The following is an 18,506-nucleotide window of genomic DNA, read 5'->3' as shown; positions in this document are numbered from 1 at the left end:
GGGGTATCCATCCCCTCAAGCATTTATCCTTTGAGTTACACTCCAATTACACTCCTTAAGTTATTTTAAAAATGTACTATTGAGTTATTATTGACTATAGTCACCCTATTGTGCTATAAATGGCAATTAAACATAGTAAATATAGAGCAAACAATACTCATAACTCTGTAGAAGTGTAGAAGAGCTATGAAGAAGTTCACGCATGCACCCGCAAAAACAACTGAGTCATGACTGCTGCCCTGGTTAACCGTCACTTTAAGAAGCCATCTGAGGCCAGGCTCAGTGGCTCACGCCTGTAATCCTAGCACTTTGAGAGGCCGAGGCGGGCAGATCACGAAGTCAGGAGATCGAGACCATCCTGGCTAACACGGTGAAACTCCGTCTCTACTAAAAATACAGAAAATGAGCTATGTGTGGTGGTGGGCGTCTGTAGTCCCAGTTACTTGGGAGGCTGAGGCAGGAGAATGGTGTGAACCCAGGAGGCGGAACTCACAGTGAACCGAGATCCTGCCACTGCACTCCAGCCTGGGCGACAGAGCAAGACTCCGTCTCAAAAAAAATAAATGAAAATAAATAAATAAATAAGAAGCCATCTGATGTGATGTTCACTATAATTCCTGATGTAAATATGAAAAAATACTTATCTAAGAATTGATGAAATTTGCTATTTGTACAACACCTGATTTAAGTTTGTCATCACAGTTGTAACCAGCCCAGGGAATCTTTCAGGTTCAGGCCCCACCTAACTGCCCTTAGGGCTATGGGGTTGTGGGGGTCAGTCTCTCTGTATACCTATAACTCATTCATGGCACTTCACCTTAACTACTCACTATCTTATATTACATATCTTAATAGCAGTATGTCCAGCTTTCTTCCTGCTGCATGTGTTCATACCCTGTCATCTGCCTTGAGTGTATGTTGTATTGCCAAACTATCCGTGGCCTTTTGGCAGTGCTTGAAAACATACCAAAGCCTTATATAATTAGGCCTTGTCTGTCCTCAGAATGAACTCATTCTCCACACTTGATCAGAAATCATGACTATCTAGCTGTGTTTCTCTAAACCAGGCACTTAACCTACTTAGGTCTTTTTTTTTTTTTTTTGGAGACAGAGTCTCGCTTGGTCGCCCAGGCCGGAAGGCAGTAGAGCAATCTTGGCTCATGGCAACCTCCGCCTCCCAGATTCAAGCAATTCTAGTGCCTCAGCCTCCCAACAGGTGTGCGCCACCATGCCCGGCTAATTTTTTGTATTTTATTTTATTTCTGAGACAAAGTCTCACTCTGTCGCCTAGGCTGGAATGCAGTAGTGTGATCTCTGCTCACTGCAACCTCTGCCTCCTGAGTTTAAGCAATTATCCTGTCTCAACCTCCAGATTAGCTGGGATTACAGGCATGCGCCACCACGCCTGGCTAATTTTTGTATTTTTAGTAGAGATGGGGTTTCACCATGTTGGCCAGGATAGTCTCAAACTCCTGACCTCAAGTGATGCACCCGCCTCAGCCTCCCAAAGTACTGGGATTACAGGCGTAAGCCACCACGCCTAGCTGGTCTCATTTTTTTTTTAACACTACATTCTTCAACCTTTAAGCCGAAGGTTGAAAACTATGTCTTGAAGCTTTCAAATGTGTGAAGTAGACAGGAGAAATGAAAGAGTGATGTAAGGACTGTGACAACTGGATGACATAAAACTTTTCTAAGTGCATTCTCATTTGGAGTTTCTGATATAGATTGTTTTCTGTTTTGTTTTGTTTTTTAATCATTTGAGTAGGCCAAATTTGGCCCACAGGCTAAAAATTTTAAGTCCCACTTTAAACTCTAAAACCTCTATGATTCTAGGATTCGTGATCATGCTTATTCCTGGTTCTACATCTTACTGATTGTGCTTATTTATTACCTCACCCCCCGCCCCCACCACCACCACCACCACAACACACACAGAATCACTCATCTTCTTGAATAGCCGGGAGTACAAATAAAACAGCCAATGAGCAGAAAGTAGCTGAGGAGCGTTTCAGCAGCTACACTGGGAGTTTGGAATCTCTCCAGAGCTCTCGGAAATTAGATTGCAAATTGTAAATTAATACCAGACTGCTTTAAGTTTTACTTATTAGCTAGGTGATGTTGCTTACCATTCCTGAACCTCAGTTTTCTCACCTTTAAAATAGAGATAATGTATGATCTACATAACTTATAGGGTTCTTTGGAGTATTGAATATTGTGCTGATGACAATAGCTCCTAGGATTTATCAGCACTTACTATGTTCAGAACGTTTGCTACATGCTTTACATACAAGATCTCATTTATCCCTTAATAAAAACCTTGTGGGACAAATACTGATAGCCCTATTTTTAAAACTAAGAAAGCTGATGCTCAGAAAGGCCAACTTGAAGGAGGTCACACAGCTGAGCAGTAGAAGGATTTAGATTCAGGCCTAGGTGACTGTCAAGATCGCAGCACTCATTGTTATGCTTTACTCTCTCAAATTCCTACTGCTGCTATAACAAATTACCACACATTTAGTGGCTTAAAACAACACCAATGTATATCTTATGGTCTGAAGTTCAGAAGTCTGAAATGGGGCTCACTGGACTAAAATCACAGTGTTGACAGGGCTGTGTTCCTTCTGGAAACTATTTGGGATATATAAGGGAGAATCCATTTTCTTTCCTATTCCAGCTGTTTTCTTTTCTTTCCAACTTATATTAGGTTAAGGGGATACATGTATAGGTTTGTTACATGGGTAAACTGTGTGTCAAGGGGGCTCAGCGTACAGATTATTTCATCACTCAGGTAATGAGCATAGTACTGGATAGGTCGTTTTTCAATCCTTGCCTTCCTCCCACTCTCTACCCTCAAGTAGGCCCCAGTGTGTGTTCCCTTCTTTATGTTCATGTATACTCAGTGTTTAGCTCCCACTTATAAGTGAGAACATGTATTTGTTTTTCTGTTTCTGCATTAATTTGCTTAGGATAATAGCCTTCAGCCCATCCATGTTGCTGCAAAGGACATGATTTTGTTCTCTTTTATGGCTGCATAGGATTCCATGGTGTATATATTCATTTTCTTTAATCAGGTACACCACTGATGGGCCTCTAGGTTGATTCCATGTCTTTGCTAATGTGCCCATTCTAGCTTCTAGAAGCAGCCTTCCTTCTTTGGCTCTTGGCCTCCTTCTGTCTTCAAAACCAGCAAAGGCTGGCTGAGTCTCTCACATGGAATCTATCACTCTAACACACTCTCTTTCTCTCTCTGACTCTAACTCCTCTGCCTCTACTTTTCATCTTTAAGGACCCTGTGAATACATTGGACTCATCTGAGTAATCCAATAAACTCTCCTCCTTTTAAAGTCAGCTAATTAGCAACCTTAATTCCCCCTTTTTATGTAATTGTGAAAGTTGTTAAGAATCATAATGGAGTCACTTGTGTTAAAAATTTAAAAAAAAGGTCCAGGTGCAGTCACTCACGCCTGTAATCCCAGTACTTTGGGAGGCTGGGGTAGGTGGATCACCTGAGGTCAGGAGTTCGAGACCAGACGGACCAATATGGTAAAACCCTGTCTGTACTAAAAATACAAAATTAGCCGGGCATGGTGGTGCCTGCCTATAATCCCAGCTACTTGAGAGGCTAAGGCAGGAGAATCGCTTGAACTGAGGAGGCAGAGGTTGCAGTGAGCCAAGACCGCACCATTGCATTCCAGCCCAGGCAACAAGAGCAAAACTCTGTATCAAAAAAAGGAAAAGAAACCTTGACAAATAGAGCTGGGGAAGGCCATGAGAGAGCTTTCATGCATAAATGCCAGATAACAAAAACTATCACAAAAGACTCTGCCAAAACAACAACCTTGCACAAAGGCCGTTGCACCCTTACACAAAAAATATATTTGCAAGGTCATCTGCCCAGCAACTGCCTGGCCAGCCGCTGACTGGCATCACTCTTGTTATTAATACTTGTAGACAAGGATAATTATCACAAAACAATTATGTAATCCTCCTAATTTTTCCATTAAAAACCTTTGTCTTCCTTCACCTCCTTGAATATGCACATAGTTTACTATGGCATATGTATTTCCACTGCAGTGCCCTATGCGCGAATAAATATTTTCTTTTAGAGAGCCTCTGTTATTTAAACATACAACATAACATATTCATAAATTCTGGGTATTAGAAAGTAACATATTTGGGGGGGCCATTAGTCTGCATACCATATCCATTGACTACACAGGATAGTGCGTTGTAACACAGTATAGGAAATATGTTGAGTGCACATTTATTTTGTTTCCCTAGTATATTTTCATCCAAGCTTTGTTGCATCATTCTCACCTCCATCTCCTATAGAGCATGTCTTTTCACCCCTTTTGCTTCCAGTGACTCTACCAATCACACAACTCTACCCCTTATGAACACAGCAGGCAGCATGGGCAAAAATAATAACACATCACTCCAGACCCAGTAGTGGTCCAAGCAGATCAACTAGAGTCCTTCTCTGAGAATTGAGATGGATGGGCAGCTTCCTCTTTCTCCTTGGATCATGAGTCATAAGGCTGTGAACCCAGAGATGTTGGTGGTCATATGTCTATATATACACACTACTCTCCCACAACGTATGGTGAAGCTGAAGAGACCGAAGCCAGCAGGCAGGCAGAAAGCTGGACCACAACTGAGAAGCGGAGATGGGGCACTTTTACTATTCAAACCTCACAATTCTGTTGACCCTGCAGCTGGCTCCACCACTACGTGTCAGAGGCTGCCTCTGTGAGACAATAATTTCTGCTACTTTGCTTAGGCTAGCTCGAGTTAGAATTTCAGTTGACTCTTGAACAACATGGGTTTGAACTGTGCTGGTGAGATTTTTTTTTTAAACCAACCACAGATCAAAGTTGCTATACTCCCAGGATGCTAAACCCACAAATAGTGAGGCAGAAATTTCCTACACTCAAGTTCAGCAGGACAGACTGCAGGACTTGAGTATATGCAGATTTTGGTACATTGTCATCTGCCTTAATTGGTCCTGGAGCCAATCTCCTGAGTATACTGAGGGACAACTGCATATCACTTGGCACAAAAAAGCCTTAAAATAAACACTTAAATTGAAGCATTGCCTGCTTCCTGAGTATCAATTTCGTTTTCTACATTACACCATAATGCTCATGAGATCAGAGTTTATGCCATAGTTCTATGGATTTCTTCCTATGCATGTGATAGTACTAGGCTTACTGTAAGAGCTCCAAAAATATTTTACAACATATGCTCTACTTATATGTCATTACATAAAAATAAAACAAAATTATACTCATGCATTTTTAATATTAGCATTTTTGACTCTATTCATAACATCTGTGTTTTCCAACTGCGAAGTTTGTGTAAGTGATCTCTTGTAAGATGGAGGTCTGAAACATAAACAGTTTATCACATGTGTTGCTGGAGTAACAATTGGCAGAGATTGCCCTACACTCTAATGACATTTTACTCTCCCCAAATCAGATCGATAGGTTTTTGAAGTGTACTCATGTTGAATTAGAACAATAATAAACAGTTTTTAAAGAAATGCATGAAAAATAAAAAGAAATAACAAAAATTACCTTTTAAAATACATATCTTTTCACCTTTTTGAAGCATTTTTACAAAGTTAAGGGGCGTGTGTGTGTGTGTGTGTGTGTGTATTTACCACCCCCTTACCATGATGACAACAAGAACTCAAGAAAAAGATTTCCTGGGGCTGGGCATGGTGACTCATGCCTGTAATGGGAGGCCGAGGTGGGTGGATTGCCTGAGCTCAGGTGTTCAAGACCAGCCTGGGCAACATGGTAAAACCGCATCTCTACTAAAATACAAAAAAACAGCTGGGCATGGTGGCATGCGCCTGTAATTCCAGCTACTTGGGAGGCGGAGGCAGAATCGCTTGAAGCTGGAAGTTGGAGGTTGCAGTGAGGTGAGATCGCACCACTGCTTTCCAGCCTGGGCAACAGAGCGAGACTCTGTCTCAAAAAAAAGAAAAAAAGATTTCCTGGCAAAATGAACCAATGCACTGACCAGCTGGATGCACCACAGTGTTCTGTCTTTTCATCTGACTTCCTTAGAGAAGAAATCATCTGATTCATTCAGGGACTATCCTCCCAAGCTAATTAGTACATTTAATCACCTCCAATAACCTTGAGTCAGTGGGGGTTTCTGTTTGTTTGTTTTTCATTTTTTGGCCTAGTATCTGAGTGCTACATGCCAGGGACATTTTTAGGTGCTTAACATGCATTAACTAATGTAATTCTCCAACAACCTATGAGAGTATTTGAGGTAAGTATTATTCTAAAAATGCCCTCCTCCAAAGATTTCCATCTTGATTACTCATTGAAACAGTAATTTAGGTATTGATCTGAAGGGACTTTACAAACATAATTAAAAGTTATGTACCTTAAGATAGAAAGAGGCCAGGTACGGTGGCTCATGGCTGTACTTTGGGAGGCCAGTACTTTGGGAGGCCAAGGCCCGAGGTGGGTGGATTACTTGAGGACAGGAGTTCGAGATCAGCCTCTCCAACATGGAGAGACCCCATCTCTACTAAAAATACGAAAGTTAGCCAGGCATGATGATACATGTCTGTAATCTCAGCTACTCAAAAAGGCTGAGGCAGGAGAATTGTTTGAACCTGGGAGGCAGAGGTTGCAGTGAGCTTAGATTGTGCCACTGTACTCCAGCCTGGGTGACAAAGTGAGACTCTGTCTCAAAAAAAAAAAAAAAAAAAAAAAAAGTTTTTCTTAATTATTTGGTTATACCTGATCTAATAATTATTTCAGCCCTTAAAAATGAGAATTTTTTCAGGCTAGAGTCAGAGAGATGTGGCAAAAGAAGGAACAGGAACAGGAGAGATCATACAGAAAGCGAGATGAGAGAGATTTAAAGTGTGAGGAGGACTTGACGTGCCCTTCCTGGTTTCGAAGATGGAGGAAGGAGCCACAAGCCAAGGAACGCAGATGGCCTCTAGGAGCTGGGAATCCCCATCTGAAAGCCAGCAAGGAAACTGCACAGAACTGAGCTCTGCCAACAAGCTGAACGAGCTTGAAAGCAGATCCGCACCCCCGCTCCCGTCCTTCACCCAAACCCCACCACCCCCGAACCTTCATTGAGGAACACAGTCCTGATGACCCTTTACCGGTGCAGTTCTAGATTAGAGGAGACTAAGGAGACATGATCACCAAATTCAAGACGACCCTTTGATTAGATTCTGTTTGTGGATGGGGTAGGGAATAACTTTAAAGAATGTTGTTGAAACAAGTGGGGAAATTTTAATTTGGCCTATTAGAGAATAGTATTTTATCAATGTTAAATTTCCTGAATGTGATAGTTGAATTGTGGTTATTTAGAAGAATGTCCTAGTTCTTAGGAGACAACATGCTCAAGCATTTAGGAGAGAAGTATCATCCTTAATATAAGCCGATATAAAGCAAATGTGTACAATGCGAACAGTTGGTGAATCTAGATGAAGGTGTTCATTGAATTATTTTTTGCAATTTTTCTGAAAAAAAATTCAAAATAAAAAGTTGGCGGGAAATAAAAATCACTGTGGATACTTTGTGTAGCATGGATTTGAGGTCAGTAGGAAAGAAGTAGGAAGACAGGATGAGAAGGTATTCCGCAGCCAGACTGAGGGCTGGGATGCAAGAGGAATAGCAGGGATAATGGAAAGCATCCCCCGCCCACAGCTAGGCCGGCGAAGCAGCTCATCCTATAACTGTGGTTCCCACAGGCTTCCCTTGCAGGGCCGGGGGTGTGGTCGCCCAGCTGCTTTCGAATTTGGTTGGGATTGAGGACGGGTGCCTCGGGATGCTTTGCCCCGCCCCGCTCCAGATTGGAAGAGCCCACGTGTCAGTGTTAGATGGGGGAAGCGGCATCATAAATTTAATTAGCGCTTCTCTTCTCAAAGTATCTCCCAAATCTTTGGCCTTTTTCCATAACATAATTTCCTTTTAGGTCAATATCTCTTTAAAATTGATGTTTAATTAAGAAAAAGTGTGAGTCACATAAAGATGATTTTTTCAGCTTCCCCCGCTACGTCCGCCCCATGCGCCAGGCCGCGAGAGGCAGGACGTGGAAGCGGAAGTGCTGGTCGGGAGCGTTCTCTCGAGTCCGGGGCGCACCTAGCGGACGCTGCCCATGGAGGCGTGTAGCGAGCCGCCGCTGGATGCTAAGTCCGAGGTGAGTGCCAACCGGGAAGGAGAGCGGGCAGCGAGGCTCTGGAGCAAGAAAGATGTTTCTCTAAATTGTGTTTCTGCTTCCGTTTCAGGTCACCAACCAGGTGAGTGAGCGGCCGCCCCGCCCTGTCCTCCGCCGGCCCGCCTCCCACGGCTGCGAGACCATGCCACCCTGAGCCTTCCCCAGGTCTCCCCGAGTCTTGTGTCCGGGAGCCGGTGACCTTCAGTCCACCTCCTTGCGTTGCTCCTTCTCCTTTGCATCTGAGCCGGTAGCCGTTGCCATTGTAATGAAAGCTTCTCTTCCCCACCCCGCACTAGCCCAAAGAATGCAGATCAGGGATTGTTGGGCTTTGATTAGGCGTCATTTATTCGAAGCTAGGAACACCGTATTTTAAAGTGTGGTGGATATAGAAGTAGTTATGAAAATTTTCAGAGATAGCGTCGCAAACATTTTCTTAGTCTCTAAAAAATGTTATTTTTGAAGATGAAGTATAGCATTTTAGCCTTTTAGAGTATGCATTTATAATGCTAGGAATATGAATTTGACTTTTAAAGTATATGTTAGCCCCATTTCCTTTTCAAGTGCTGCTGTGCTGTTTTAGCTAATAAACTATTTGTAGGCAACTAATTTATAACACTTCCCTGAATAGGAATACTAAAACTAGAGTATTTTTAGGCCAGGAGTTACCCAATTCCATACAAAATGTAAGAAAGGGATGAGATAAGAAATAATTAGAATACAGGGGCTGAGAGAGGTGTCCATTGACTGCTCTCTGTCATTTTTCTCTAACTGACTTTGCTTTTGAGGATTCCTGGGAAGTAGGGGAAGTCAGCTGTCAACCGTCTACCTGGCTTTCCTTAGTTATATGACTTAGTGCATTTTGAGTCGATCTTTCGTAAGTCATTTTATCCATTCTCTTACGTTAAGTTTTGTATTTAAGATATTCTGAGGCCGGGCGCGGTGGCTCAAGCCTGTAATCCCAGCACTTTGGGAGGCCGAGATGGGCGGATCACGAGGTCAGGAGATCGAGACCATCCTGGCTAACCCGGTGAAACCCCGTCTCTACTAAAAATACAAGAAAATTAGCCGGGTGAGGTGGCGGGCGCCTGTAGTCCCAGCTACTTGGGAGGCTGAGGCAGGAGAATGGCGTGAAACCGGCGGGGCGGAGCTTGCAGTGAGCCGAGATCCCGCCACTGCACTCCAGCCTGGGGCACAGCAAGACTCCCTCTCAAAAAAAAAAAAAAAAAAAAAAAAAAAAGATATTCTGAAACAGAATTATACTAATTATGGGGTTTTTTAAGTTGAACTCTTTTTGGCTTAAACACAAATTTATTATCTTCTAGTTCTGGAAGTCAGAAGTCCTAAACTAGTCGTAGGGGGCTAAAATCAAGGTATCTGCAGGGCTGTGTTCCGTCTGAGGCGATAGGGGAGATTGTTTCCTCCTTGGCTTGTGGCCTCTGCTTCCATCTTCAAAGCACATCATTCCAGCCTCTGCTTCCATTGTCACATTGCCTTCTGACTCTGACCCTTTTTCCTCCTTCTTGTAAGGACCCTTTCGATTACATTTGGCCCACCTGGATAATCCAGGAAAATCTCCGCATCTCCAAGTCCTTAATTTTGTCACATCTACCAATACTGTTTTGTTGTCTAAGGTAACATATTCATAGATTTTGAGGATTAGCATGTGGACATATTTGGGAGGGCCATTATTCAGCCTACTGCACATCCTTCTATACAGTCATTCACAGATTATGAGTGTTTGCATAGAAAAAGCCAAGATCATTTACAAACAGGTTATTAGATTTAATGTGAGAGTTCAGCAAGGTGATTCCATTGTTGAACGTTATTTAGTTCAGACAAAAAGAGTTGGAAAATATAATTTTAAAGATGTCATTTATAACATGAAGAAACTATAGGCTGGGCGTGGTGGCTCACGACTGTAAGCTCAGGGCTTTGGGAGGATTGCTTGAGGCCAGCAGTTTGAGACCAGAGTGGGCAACATAGCAAGACCTTATCTCTATAAAAATAAAAAAATTAATCAGGTGTAGAGGCACAGACCTGTAGTACAAGCTACTCAGGAGGCTGAGACGAGAAGATCTGGGCCCAGGAGTTTGAGGCAGCAGTGAGCTTTAATTACACCACTGCAGTCCAGCCTGAGTGACAGAGTGAGACTCCATCTCTTAAAAAAAAATTACAGAGTATCTTGCAATAAATCTAACAAAAGATATTTAAAAATTTTATGAAGAAAATGACAAAAAGTGGTAGACTTTTACTTTGTGGTCCAGCTCATAAGGAGCTTGGAAGTCATCACCCTGTCCTAGCAACAAGGAAAAGCTGCACAAACTGAAAAATCAACAACTCCTCTTGGATCTGTCAGAGAAGCGCGATCACAGGGTAAATTGCTGTCCCCCGAATTGGTGAGACAGACTGCGAAGACAGAGAACCACAACTTAGAGCAGAAGCTCCACGGAAACCAATGCCTGAACTGAAATTGACGGATTGCTGCAGGCTCCCATCTCTCCCTCACACCTGACATACAGTCGTATCAGCATATTGTTTTCTCTCACTCTGAATTCACCACCTCTTGCTGCCAGCTGGGTTCAAGCCGCCATTCTCTTTTCTGGAATACTGCAGTAGCCTGGTAACAGGGTCACCCAACTTTCTTAAACTTTGTGCCTCACCAGGCAGTCTGGATGAGCTTTTTGTAATCCAAGTTAGACCAGGTATCTCTGCTACTCAGAGCTTTTTAAGAGATTCTTGTCACACTGGAAAAAAGTCGTAGGTATTTACTGTGGCCCCACAGGGCCCTTCGAAGATGGATTCCTTATCTCTTACCACTCTTCCTAGCTCATGCCCCTCCAGCTACCTGGGCCTCATTGTTCCCTGAACACACCAAGCATGCTTCTCCCTCAGTCCAGAATGTTCTTTTCTCCAGATCCTGTGGCTTTTTCTTCATTTTATTAGAGTCTCTTTCTGTTCAAAAGCCACATGAAAGAGGTCTTCCCAGGTTCTATCTAAATAGCCTTTCTTGTCACCCTGTCACCTTACCCTGCATTTTGTCACACCATAATGCTACCATTTCATTATACTTTTGTTTATTGTCTGCCTTCCCCACTAGAATTCTGAAGGTCAGGGACTATGCTTTATTTTTGACTTCCCTACTGCTTAGAATATAGTATTGCTTAGTATATACTGAATAGTGAGGTCTCCCTTACTCAAAACATATAGGAATTGCCAATTTTATAGATAGTTTTTATAGTCATGTTTTTATATTACTAGTAACTTCAGCCTCCACATCAATTTTTAGTGTGACGACAGCTAATTTGTTTACCTTTTTATATATTTACTTCCTGATTATTCTTTTTACTTCTGGATGTTTTTATATTTTCTTTTTTACTGCTAGCTTTCTGTTTCTTTATATGTTTTCCTTTTTCAATACTTCATCATACAGTAATTTTGGGGCTGCCATACATTGTTTCATTCTTAACATTCTTCATAGTGGTAAGTGTTCTCTGTTCTGATTTTTTCTTTTATATTCTTGTATTTTTAAAATCTTTGCAGTTCACTCCTACTTAAGATGAAACCACAATTATTAGAAGGTTTGCTTTCATTTTGCATTTAAATGTTGAGGTTAGAATTTTGGAGGTTAGAATTTTGAGGTTAGAATTTGTAGTTATTTTGTGATTTGCCTTTCTCTATTTTTATATGGAGAACTTTTCTTTAAAATGAATTTATACAATCTTTTTACTTATAAAAGATGTTAACCTTTTGTCAGCACCAGCTTGGACTTAATGCTGTAGGAGATTGGTGCAAAGCAAGTCTGAGATAGGAGGAATTTTTGGCCCCCCTTTTATAAAAATGGGAGATTTACAAATGCCTTCCCCTATTCCATACCCTAAAAGTCCTAAAATAGAAGATGGGTTATATAACTTCCATGGTTGATTGAGGCATACATGGGAACCATTCCATTTCTTTTCCTCACCATAGTCCTTAAGCTCAAATACTACATTAGTGTAAATAGTGATAAGGTGGTTTGGATTTCATCAGTGTTTGTGATAGATATGTGGTAGGATACATGGTGGGATTTACAGAAATCCTAACTTTTACAAGAATAAATGTATTAACAAGTGAAGATTTTTGCCCAGTGAGCATTAGTTTTAAAGAAAAAGGTATCAGTCAGTGAGCAAGTGCTTTTTGAGTGCCTGCTATGCATCAGGCTAAGCTTTGGAAACAAGACAGACAGTATTTTATCCCTGTGTTTTATGTTTTAGAGTCATGTTTTTGAGGCACTATTAACAGCTGCATGTTTTATGCCATGGCATCATTTAGCAGTCATTGACAGGAATTAGATTAAAAAGTATTGAGGCAACCAGTAGTCACTAAGCATGTCATCTTTGGAGTCAAACAGACTGGTTTCAGTTGATTCCAGAAATGTGTGACCTTATGCCCATTACCTAAGCTCTCTGAAGTTGGCTTTTGTCATCTACAAAGTGGAAACAATAACCTATAATGTTACGTTGATTCAGTAAGGTATTTAATACATGTAAACTGCATAGCACATCACCCAGGGCGTATATCTGTCATGAACACTGATGAAATCCAAAATTACCTTATCACTATACATGCTAATGGAAGGCTTGAGCATGGAACAGCAAAGTGAACTAAAAGATACTCCAAGCCTGTTAAAGGAAACCAATACTGCCACATCTTCCTTCCACTTCCATTATACATTGGAGGGGAGATTTTTTTTTCCCCCCACGTTTTGCTTTTTTCCATTTTTAACTACGATGGTGTTTTCTAACTGCGTTTATATCCCTTATTACCTCTCCATTTTTTCATTTGATTATTGTTCCTCTAGCAATATTAAAATGAAGATACTTTCTTTAAATATGACCAGCGTTGAAACTAAAAGTTGAGTATGAGTGCAGTAAAATTGAATAAATATCTGCATTCCAGGTTATGTTACTACTAATGTATTATTCTGTCTTATTAAAGCTTGTAGATTTTCAGTGGAAACTGGGTATGGCTGTGAGCTCAGACACTTGCAGATCTCTTAAGTATCCTTATGTTGCAGTGATGCTAAAAGTGGCAGATCATTCAGGCCAAGTAAAGACCAAGTGCTTTGAAATGACGATTCCACAGTTTCAGGTTTGTGATTTAACTCATCCGGTTTTAGCTCATTTTTTCTGTAATCATCGTATAAAAAGATATATACAATTTTTCTTCGGGAAAACTTTAATGGTTTTTATTTGTAGATGGATGTGCTTTACGTTTGCTAGTAGTATATGCAAGAGATGTGAATTTGTCTCCTTTGGGAATTTGATAAATTATTTTCAATATAATGTGCTGAATTTGTGTACTGTGCCATTTGATCACTTGAAAAGTACTCCTCTGAGTATATTTAGGAAATTTTTATCTTCAATGGCAGGGTATTTACTTTGCATTTAAATGTTTTATTCTTATTCCTTTGGGCTTAATGTTCAAGAATGTTAAGCTAAATGAATCTTTGAATAGCACTGACCCTGAAATTTCTAACTAATAATGTTTACAAAAGGCAGGTCAGAGCAAGTGAACTTGTTGCCTGGCTTTATCAGCTAGGGACTTAAGTAACTCAGTAGTTTAGAGTTACGTTACCATATTATCATTCTACCTCTTTTCTGTAACCAAGGGGGAGTAAGGGTCGTGGTGGGGAGGGCTCTAAATCAGGTTTTCTTTTTGTGTTTTTTTGAGACGGAGTCTCACCCTGCCACCCAGGCTGGAGTGCAGTGGCACCATCTTGGCTCACTGCAAGCTCCGCCTCCTGGGTTCACGCCATTCTCCTGCCTCAGCCTCCTGAGTAGCTGGGACTACAGGCGTCTGACACCACACCTGGCTAATTTTTTTGTATTTTTGGTAGAGACGGGGTTTCACTGCGTTAGCCAGGATGGTCTCGATCTCCTGACTTCGTGATCCACCCGCCTTGGCATCCCAAAGTTCTGGGATTACAGGCGTGAGCCACCGCGCCCGGCCAGGTTTTCTTTTAAATGTACATACTGGAGATGTTTTGTCATGAATTTAACTGTCCTGTACAGTTTTGTTTTTGTTTGTTTGGTTTGTTCCTTTTGGTATGAATAGGTAAGAATCTATTCTTAGCACTTACACTAGTACTAACTTAGTACTTACACTTAGTACTTATAACAGCAGTTAGTACTCTAAAAGTCAAAGCAACCATCGTGAATGAAATGGAAATAAAAAGTGATTCTTCGTAAAACAAACTAAAATTATATTGGTCCTAGGCTTCCTTTTATTTTATTTTTTTAATTTTTATTTATTTATTTTTTTTGAGACGGAGTCTCGCTCTGTAGCCCGGGCTGGAGTGCAGTGGCTGGATCTCAGCTCACTGCAAGCTCCGCCTCCCGGGTTCACGCCATTCTCCGGCCTCAGCCTCCCGAGTAGCTGGGACTACAGGCGCCCGCCACCTCGCCCGGCTAGTTTTTTGTATTTCTTAGTAGAGACGGGGTTTCACCGTGTTAGCCAGGATGGTCTCGATCTCCTGACCTCGTGATCCACCCGTCTCGGCCTCCCAAAGTGCTGGGATTACAGGCTTGAGCCACCGCGCCCGGCCGCTTTCCTTTTAAATAAAACTCTTTCATATACCACTTTATGGTACTTTTGATTTCTACTTTTATAAACTATATTTTAAATAATTTTTTTCCCTTTCTTTTTTTCCTTTTTTGAGACACAGTTTCACTCTTGTTGCCCAGGCTGGAGTGCAATGGCGTGATCTCGGCTCACTGCAACCTCCGCCTCCCGGTTCAAGTGGTTCTCCTGCCTCAGCTTCCTGAGTAGCTGGGACTGCAAGCACGTACCACCACGCCCGGCTAATTTTTGTATTTTTAGTAGAGATGAGGTTTCACCATGTTGGCCAGGCTGGTCTGAAACTCCTGACCTCAGTTGATCTGTCTGCCTCAGCCTCCCAAAGTGCTGGGATTACAGGTTTGAGTCACCGTGCTCAGCCTGATTTCTTTATTTAAAATAGATATCCCTGCTTTGAAACAAAAATAATGTTCACAAATTTAACATTATTAGTGTTGATTAGTGTCTTGGAACTGAGACTCAGTGAAAAGGAAATAAATGTATATTGTGATATGGGAATGACATTCAACTAAATATGAAGACTCAGTCAATTTCAAGAGAGAATATACGTTTTGGTTTTCTTTGTAATTCACAGTGCTGGCCTAATTCTTATTATTCTGTGCAGCATTTGTGCTATCCTAACTCCACCTCTAGAAATTTTTTCTCATAGGGAAAAAAAGCACAAATGGATTAATTTTTTCCACAGCTTTATTGAGGTACAGTTGACAAAATTGTGTATTTCGAAGGTTTCACAATGTGATGATTTGATAAACATACACATTTTGTAATGATTACCACAGTCACACTAATTAACACATCCACCTCCACACATAGTTACCTTTTTTGGGGGACAGAGTGTGTGTGTGTTGAGGGCATGTAAAATCTTTTTTTAGCAAATTTCAACTAAACAATACAGTATTATTAACTGTAGTCACCATATTGTACATTAGATCTCAGACTTACTTATTTTATAACCAAAAGTTTGTACCTTTTTACTAAAATTTCCCCATTGACCCCAGCCTCAGCTCCTGGCAACCTCCAGTCTCCTTTCTGCTTCTGTGAGTTTGACTTTTTTAGATTCCACATAGGTGAGATCATGCAGTATTAGCCTTTCTGTGTCTGGCTTATTTCACTTTGCATAACGTCCTCCAGATTCATCCATGTTGTTGCAAATGGCAGGATTTCCTTCTTTTTTTATGGCTGTGTGATATTCCATTATGTGTGTATGTATACACATACATAGTATATACATACATTATAAACATATTAAATATAAATATACACAAAAACATTTTCATTAGAGGCAACTCTTTTAAAGAGAGTTTTTACATGGGTTAAAACTGACCACAAGATAACCTGTTAATCACATTACATGACTGAGACCTAAGGAACATTCTTTGAGCTTTTAATTTATATCTGTTTGGTAACTAAAATTTTGAACATCAATATATATTTTTAAAGAAATAGTTACACTTTGCTTTGTTCTGTGACAAATTTGCATATAAATTAAAACAATACAAATCCTCTTAAGTAGCAAAATAAAAAATTAAGACCAAATAAGAAGGAAAATGCAGATGTGTAAATCATTAGAAGGTATCCTGATTGCCAAGGTCAGGTTTCAAATTTGTGTCCTAGCTTCGTGGTAGGTACAGGAGAAGACAGAAGAACAATTCGCCTGATTCCTTTCTTACCTGAGATGTAAAAGAAGATGACTTCTATAGGAGAACCATTATACCAGCTTAATTTTTAAATGACAGAGAAATAAGCTCTACCATATAAGCCATTGCTAATGTTGGATCTCTCTTCTAGTAATTGAACCCATAATCTTAAATGAGACAGCCCCTACCACACTGAAATGCAGTTCTTTACTAGATTGAAAGTGTTTTGAGGCCTGGAACCAACCTGTTATTTTTGTTTTTATTTTCAGTGTCTAGGACAGTGCTGAGTATTTAATAAATCTGGTGTGATCTTAAAAGGACTTTCTCATGTGCTTTTTGAAAAGTTTAGTCATGAGATAATTATCCAATTCTACAGTAGTATTTTTGCTTGCACTACCAAATTACACCTGTTTATTTCTTACAGCAACCTTCAGTAATTGAGAATGTAACATTAAAATGCAAACTGAATATGTTATATAATCTCTGGTAGTCAGATATAATTAAAATAACTATTTAAATATCTTCTAAAAGCAAAATTAATATTATTTTCCCCATTTCTCTCTAGAATTTCTACAGACAGTTCAAGGAAATTGCTGCAGTTATTGAAACGGTGTGAAGACGGATTCTTTGGTTGATAAATTGCTATCATTCTAAAGTCATGGACTTCACTTTCTGCAACAAAACCACATAAGGATGGAACATTTATTGAATGAAAAATGCACTTTTGTTTTTCCATTTTTTTAAATAATAAAAATCAGATAAACAGGAATTGGGTAGTGGTAATCAATGCACAACTTTGTGAATGTGCTTTATAAAAGTGACTGAATTAGACACTTTAAAGGGTGTACTTGGTGATAATGTGAATGATATAATCAGACTAACATTTGAATCATTGCTATTGGAGGCAGCACAAATTTATGTGTTACAACAGTAGTTTAAAAACTTGTACTGGATGGAACCCATTTTATAAACAATCTTGAGTCATATATAAATATATATATAAATCAGAAAAGTAGTATTTGATTAGGATAACTTGACAAATTCAATTGTATAGCCATCACTTATAACAGCAGTCAGAAGAGTGAGCCTTCTTTTTTCAAACAGTTGTAATCAGATTAAGATTGATCATTGCTCCTTTACACAGTATTAGTCTAGCATTCAATTTTTTCTGGTATTAATGGTTGTAGAAAGTTCAAATACATACACAGAGTTGGAAAGACAAGTTTTAGTCTTTGAGTTTTGTACGACTGAGTTAACCTGTTAGCACAAGTTACTGCATTAGATGATCTCTCTTGAATTTAAATATATAAACCTGTTTTTAAACTCTTTTATATTATAAAGCTACCACATTGTATGGCGTTTGTTTAGAAGTAAGCAAATAGGCCACCAGAATAGAATAGATGGCCTAGAAATAGATCGAGACATTCTGGTCCACCACATTGGAAATTTAAACCCTCTTCACACGCTGTCTGCATTTCTGCAGGTCTGTGTGAGTCCACTTTCTTTGTTTTCTGCTAGGTAGCACTGCTGTGAGGAGCCCAGGACTGCTGCCTGCCACAGCACACCTGTGCGCTCAGAGTCCCACCAGCTTGATGAGTTAGCTGCTGGGCCATTTGTGTACACCAACTACCCACAGACATTTCTATTACCCACCCTCTGGATGCCAACGCATTAATGATCCTAGAATTATGAGAACCCAAAGATCCCCTCTCTGTCCCTCCCTCAATTCTGTGGGGTACCAGTGTCATTATGTTCCTAGAAATAAGAGTAGAAACCCCTCTATCTGGGTTAGAACAACAAACCTGCCTTCTCTTAACTGCACATGAGGTTCCTGTGTCTCCCACTTCCTTTGGATTAAAACCTTCCTCTTTCCCCTTCCCTGTTTGCATGGTAGCATTTCTAGGTTTAAGGCAATATGCAAAAAGACCCAAAGTTAGGCCCTGGTTCAAACACTGTGGGTGGCAGATTTGAAATAAATTTAAATTGCATGTTTAAGTTTGTCTTTTGAATTTAAAAAGCAAGTTTTAACCTGGCACTTTGGGAGGCTGA

General features: G+C 40.4%; 1 protein-coding gene across 4 annotated transcripts; it reads left to right on the top strand.

Moving 5' to 3' along the window:
• The first annotated feature begins 8,109 nt into the window (after positions 1 to 8,109).
• COMMD6 (COMM domain containing 6) lies at positions 8,110 to 17,226 on the top strand. 4 transcript variants are annotated; one of them, XM_005586009.4, is made up of 4 exons: positions 8,110 to 8,187; positions 8,276 to 8,287; positions 13,180 to 13,332; positions 17,023 to 17,226. In XM_005586009.4, the coding sequence occupies exons 1-4, from the start codon at positions 8,146 to 8,148 to the stop codon at positions 17,071 to 17,073; spliced, it is 258 nt and encodes an 85-aa protein (XP_005586066.2). In that variant the 5' UTR covers positions 8,110 to 8,145; the 3' UTR covers positions 17,074 to 17,226. The 4 variants fall into 4 exon arrangements, with proteins under 4 accessions (XP_005586066.2, XP_065389396.1, XP_065389397.1 ...); XM_065533324.1 differs by having other exon boundaries at positions 8,276 to 8,452; XM_065533325.1 differs by having other exon boundaries at positions 8,276 to 8,467.
• The last annotated feature ends 1,280 nt before the right edge of the window (positions 17,227 to 18,506 follow it).

Source organism: Macaca fascicularis, chromosome 17 (genome assembly GCF_037993035.2).
Source record: "Macaca fascicularis isolate 582-1 chromosome 17, T2T-MFA8v1.1".
NCBI lineage: Eukaryota > Metazoa > Chordata > Mammalia > Primates > Cercopithecidae > Macaca > Macaca fascicularis.
The sequence above is the reverse complement of the archived record's forward strand: the minus strand, read 5'-3'. Positions and strand labels throughout refer to the sequence as shown.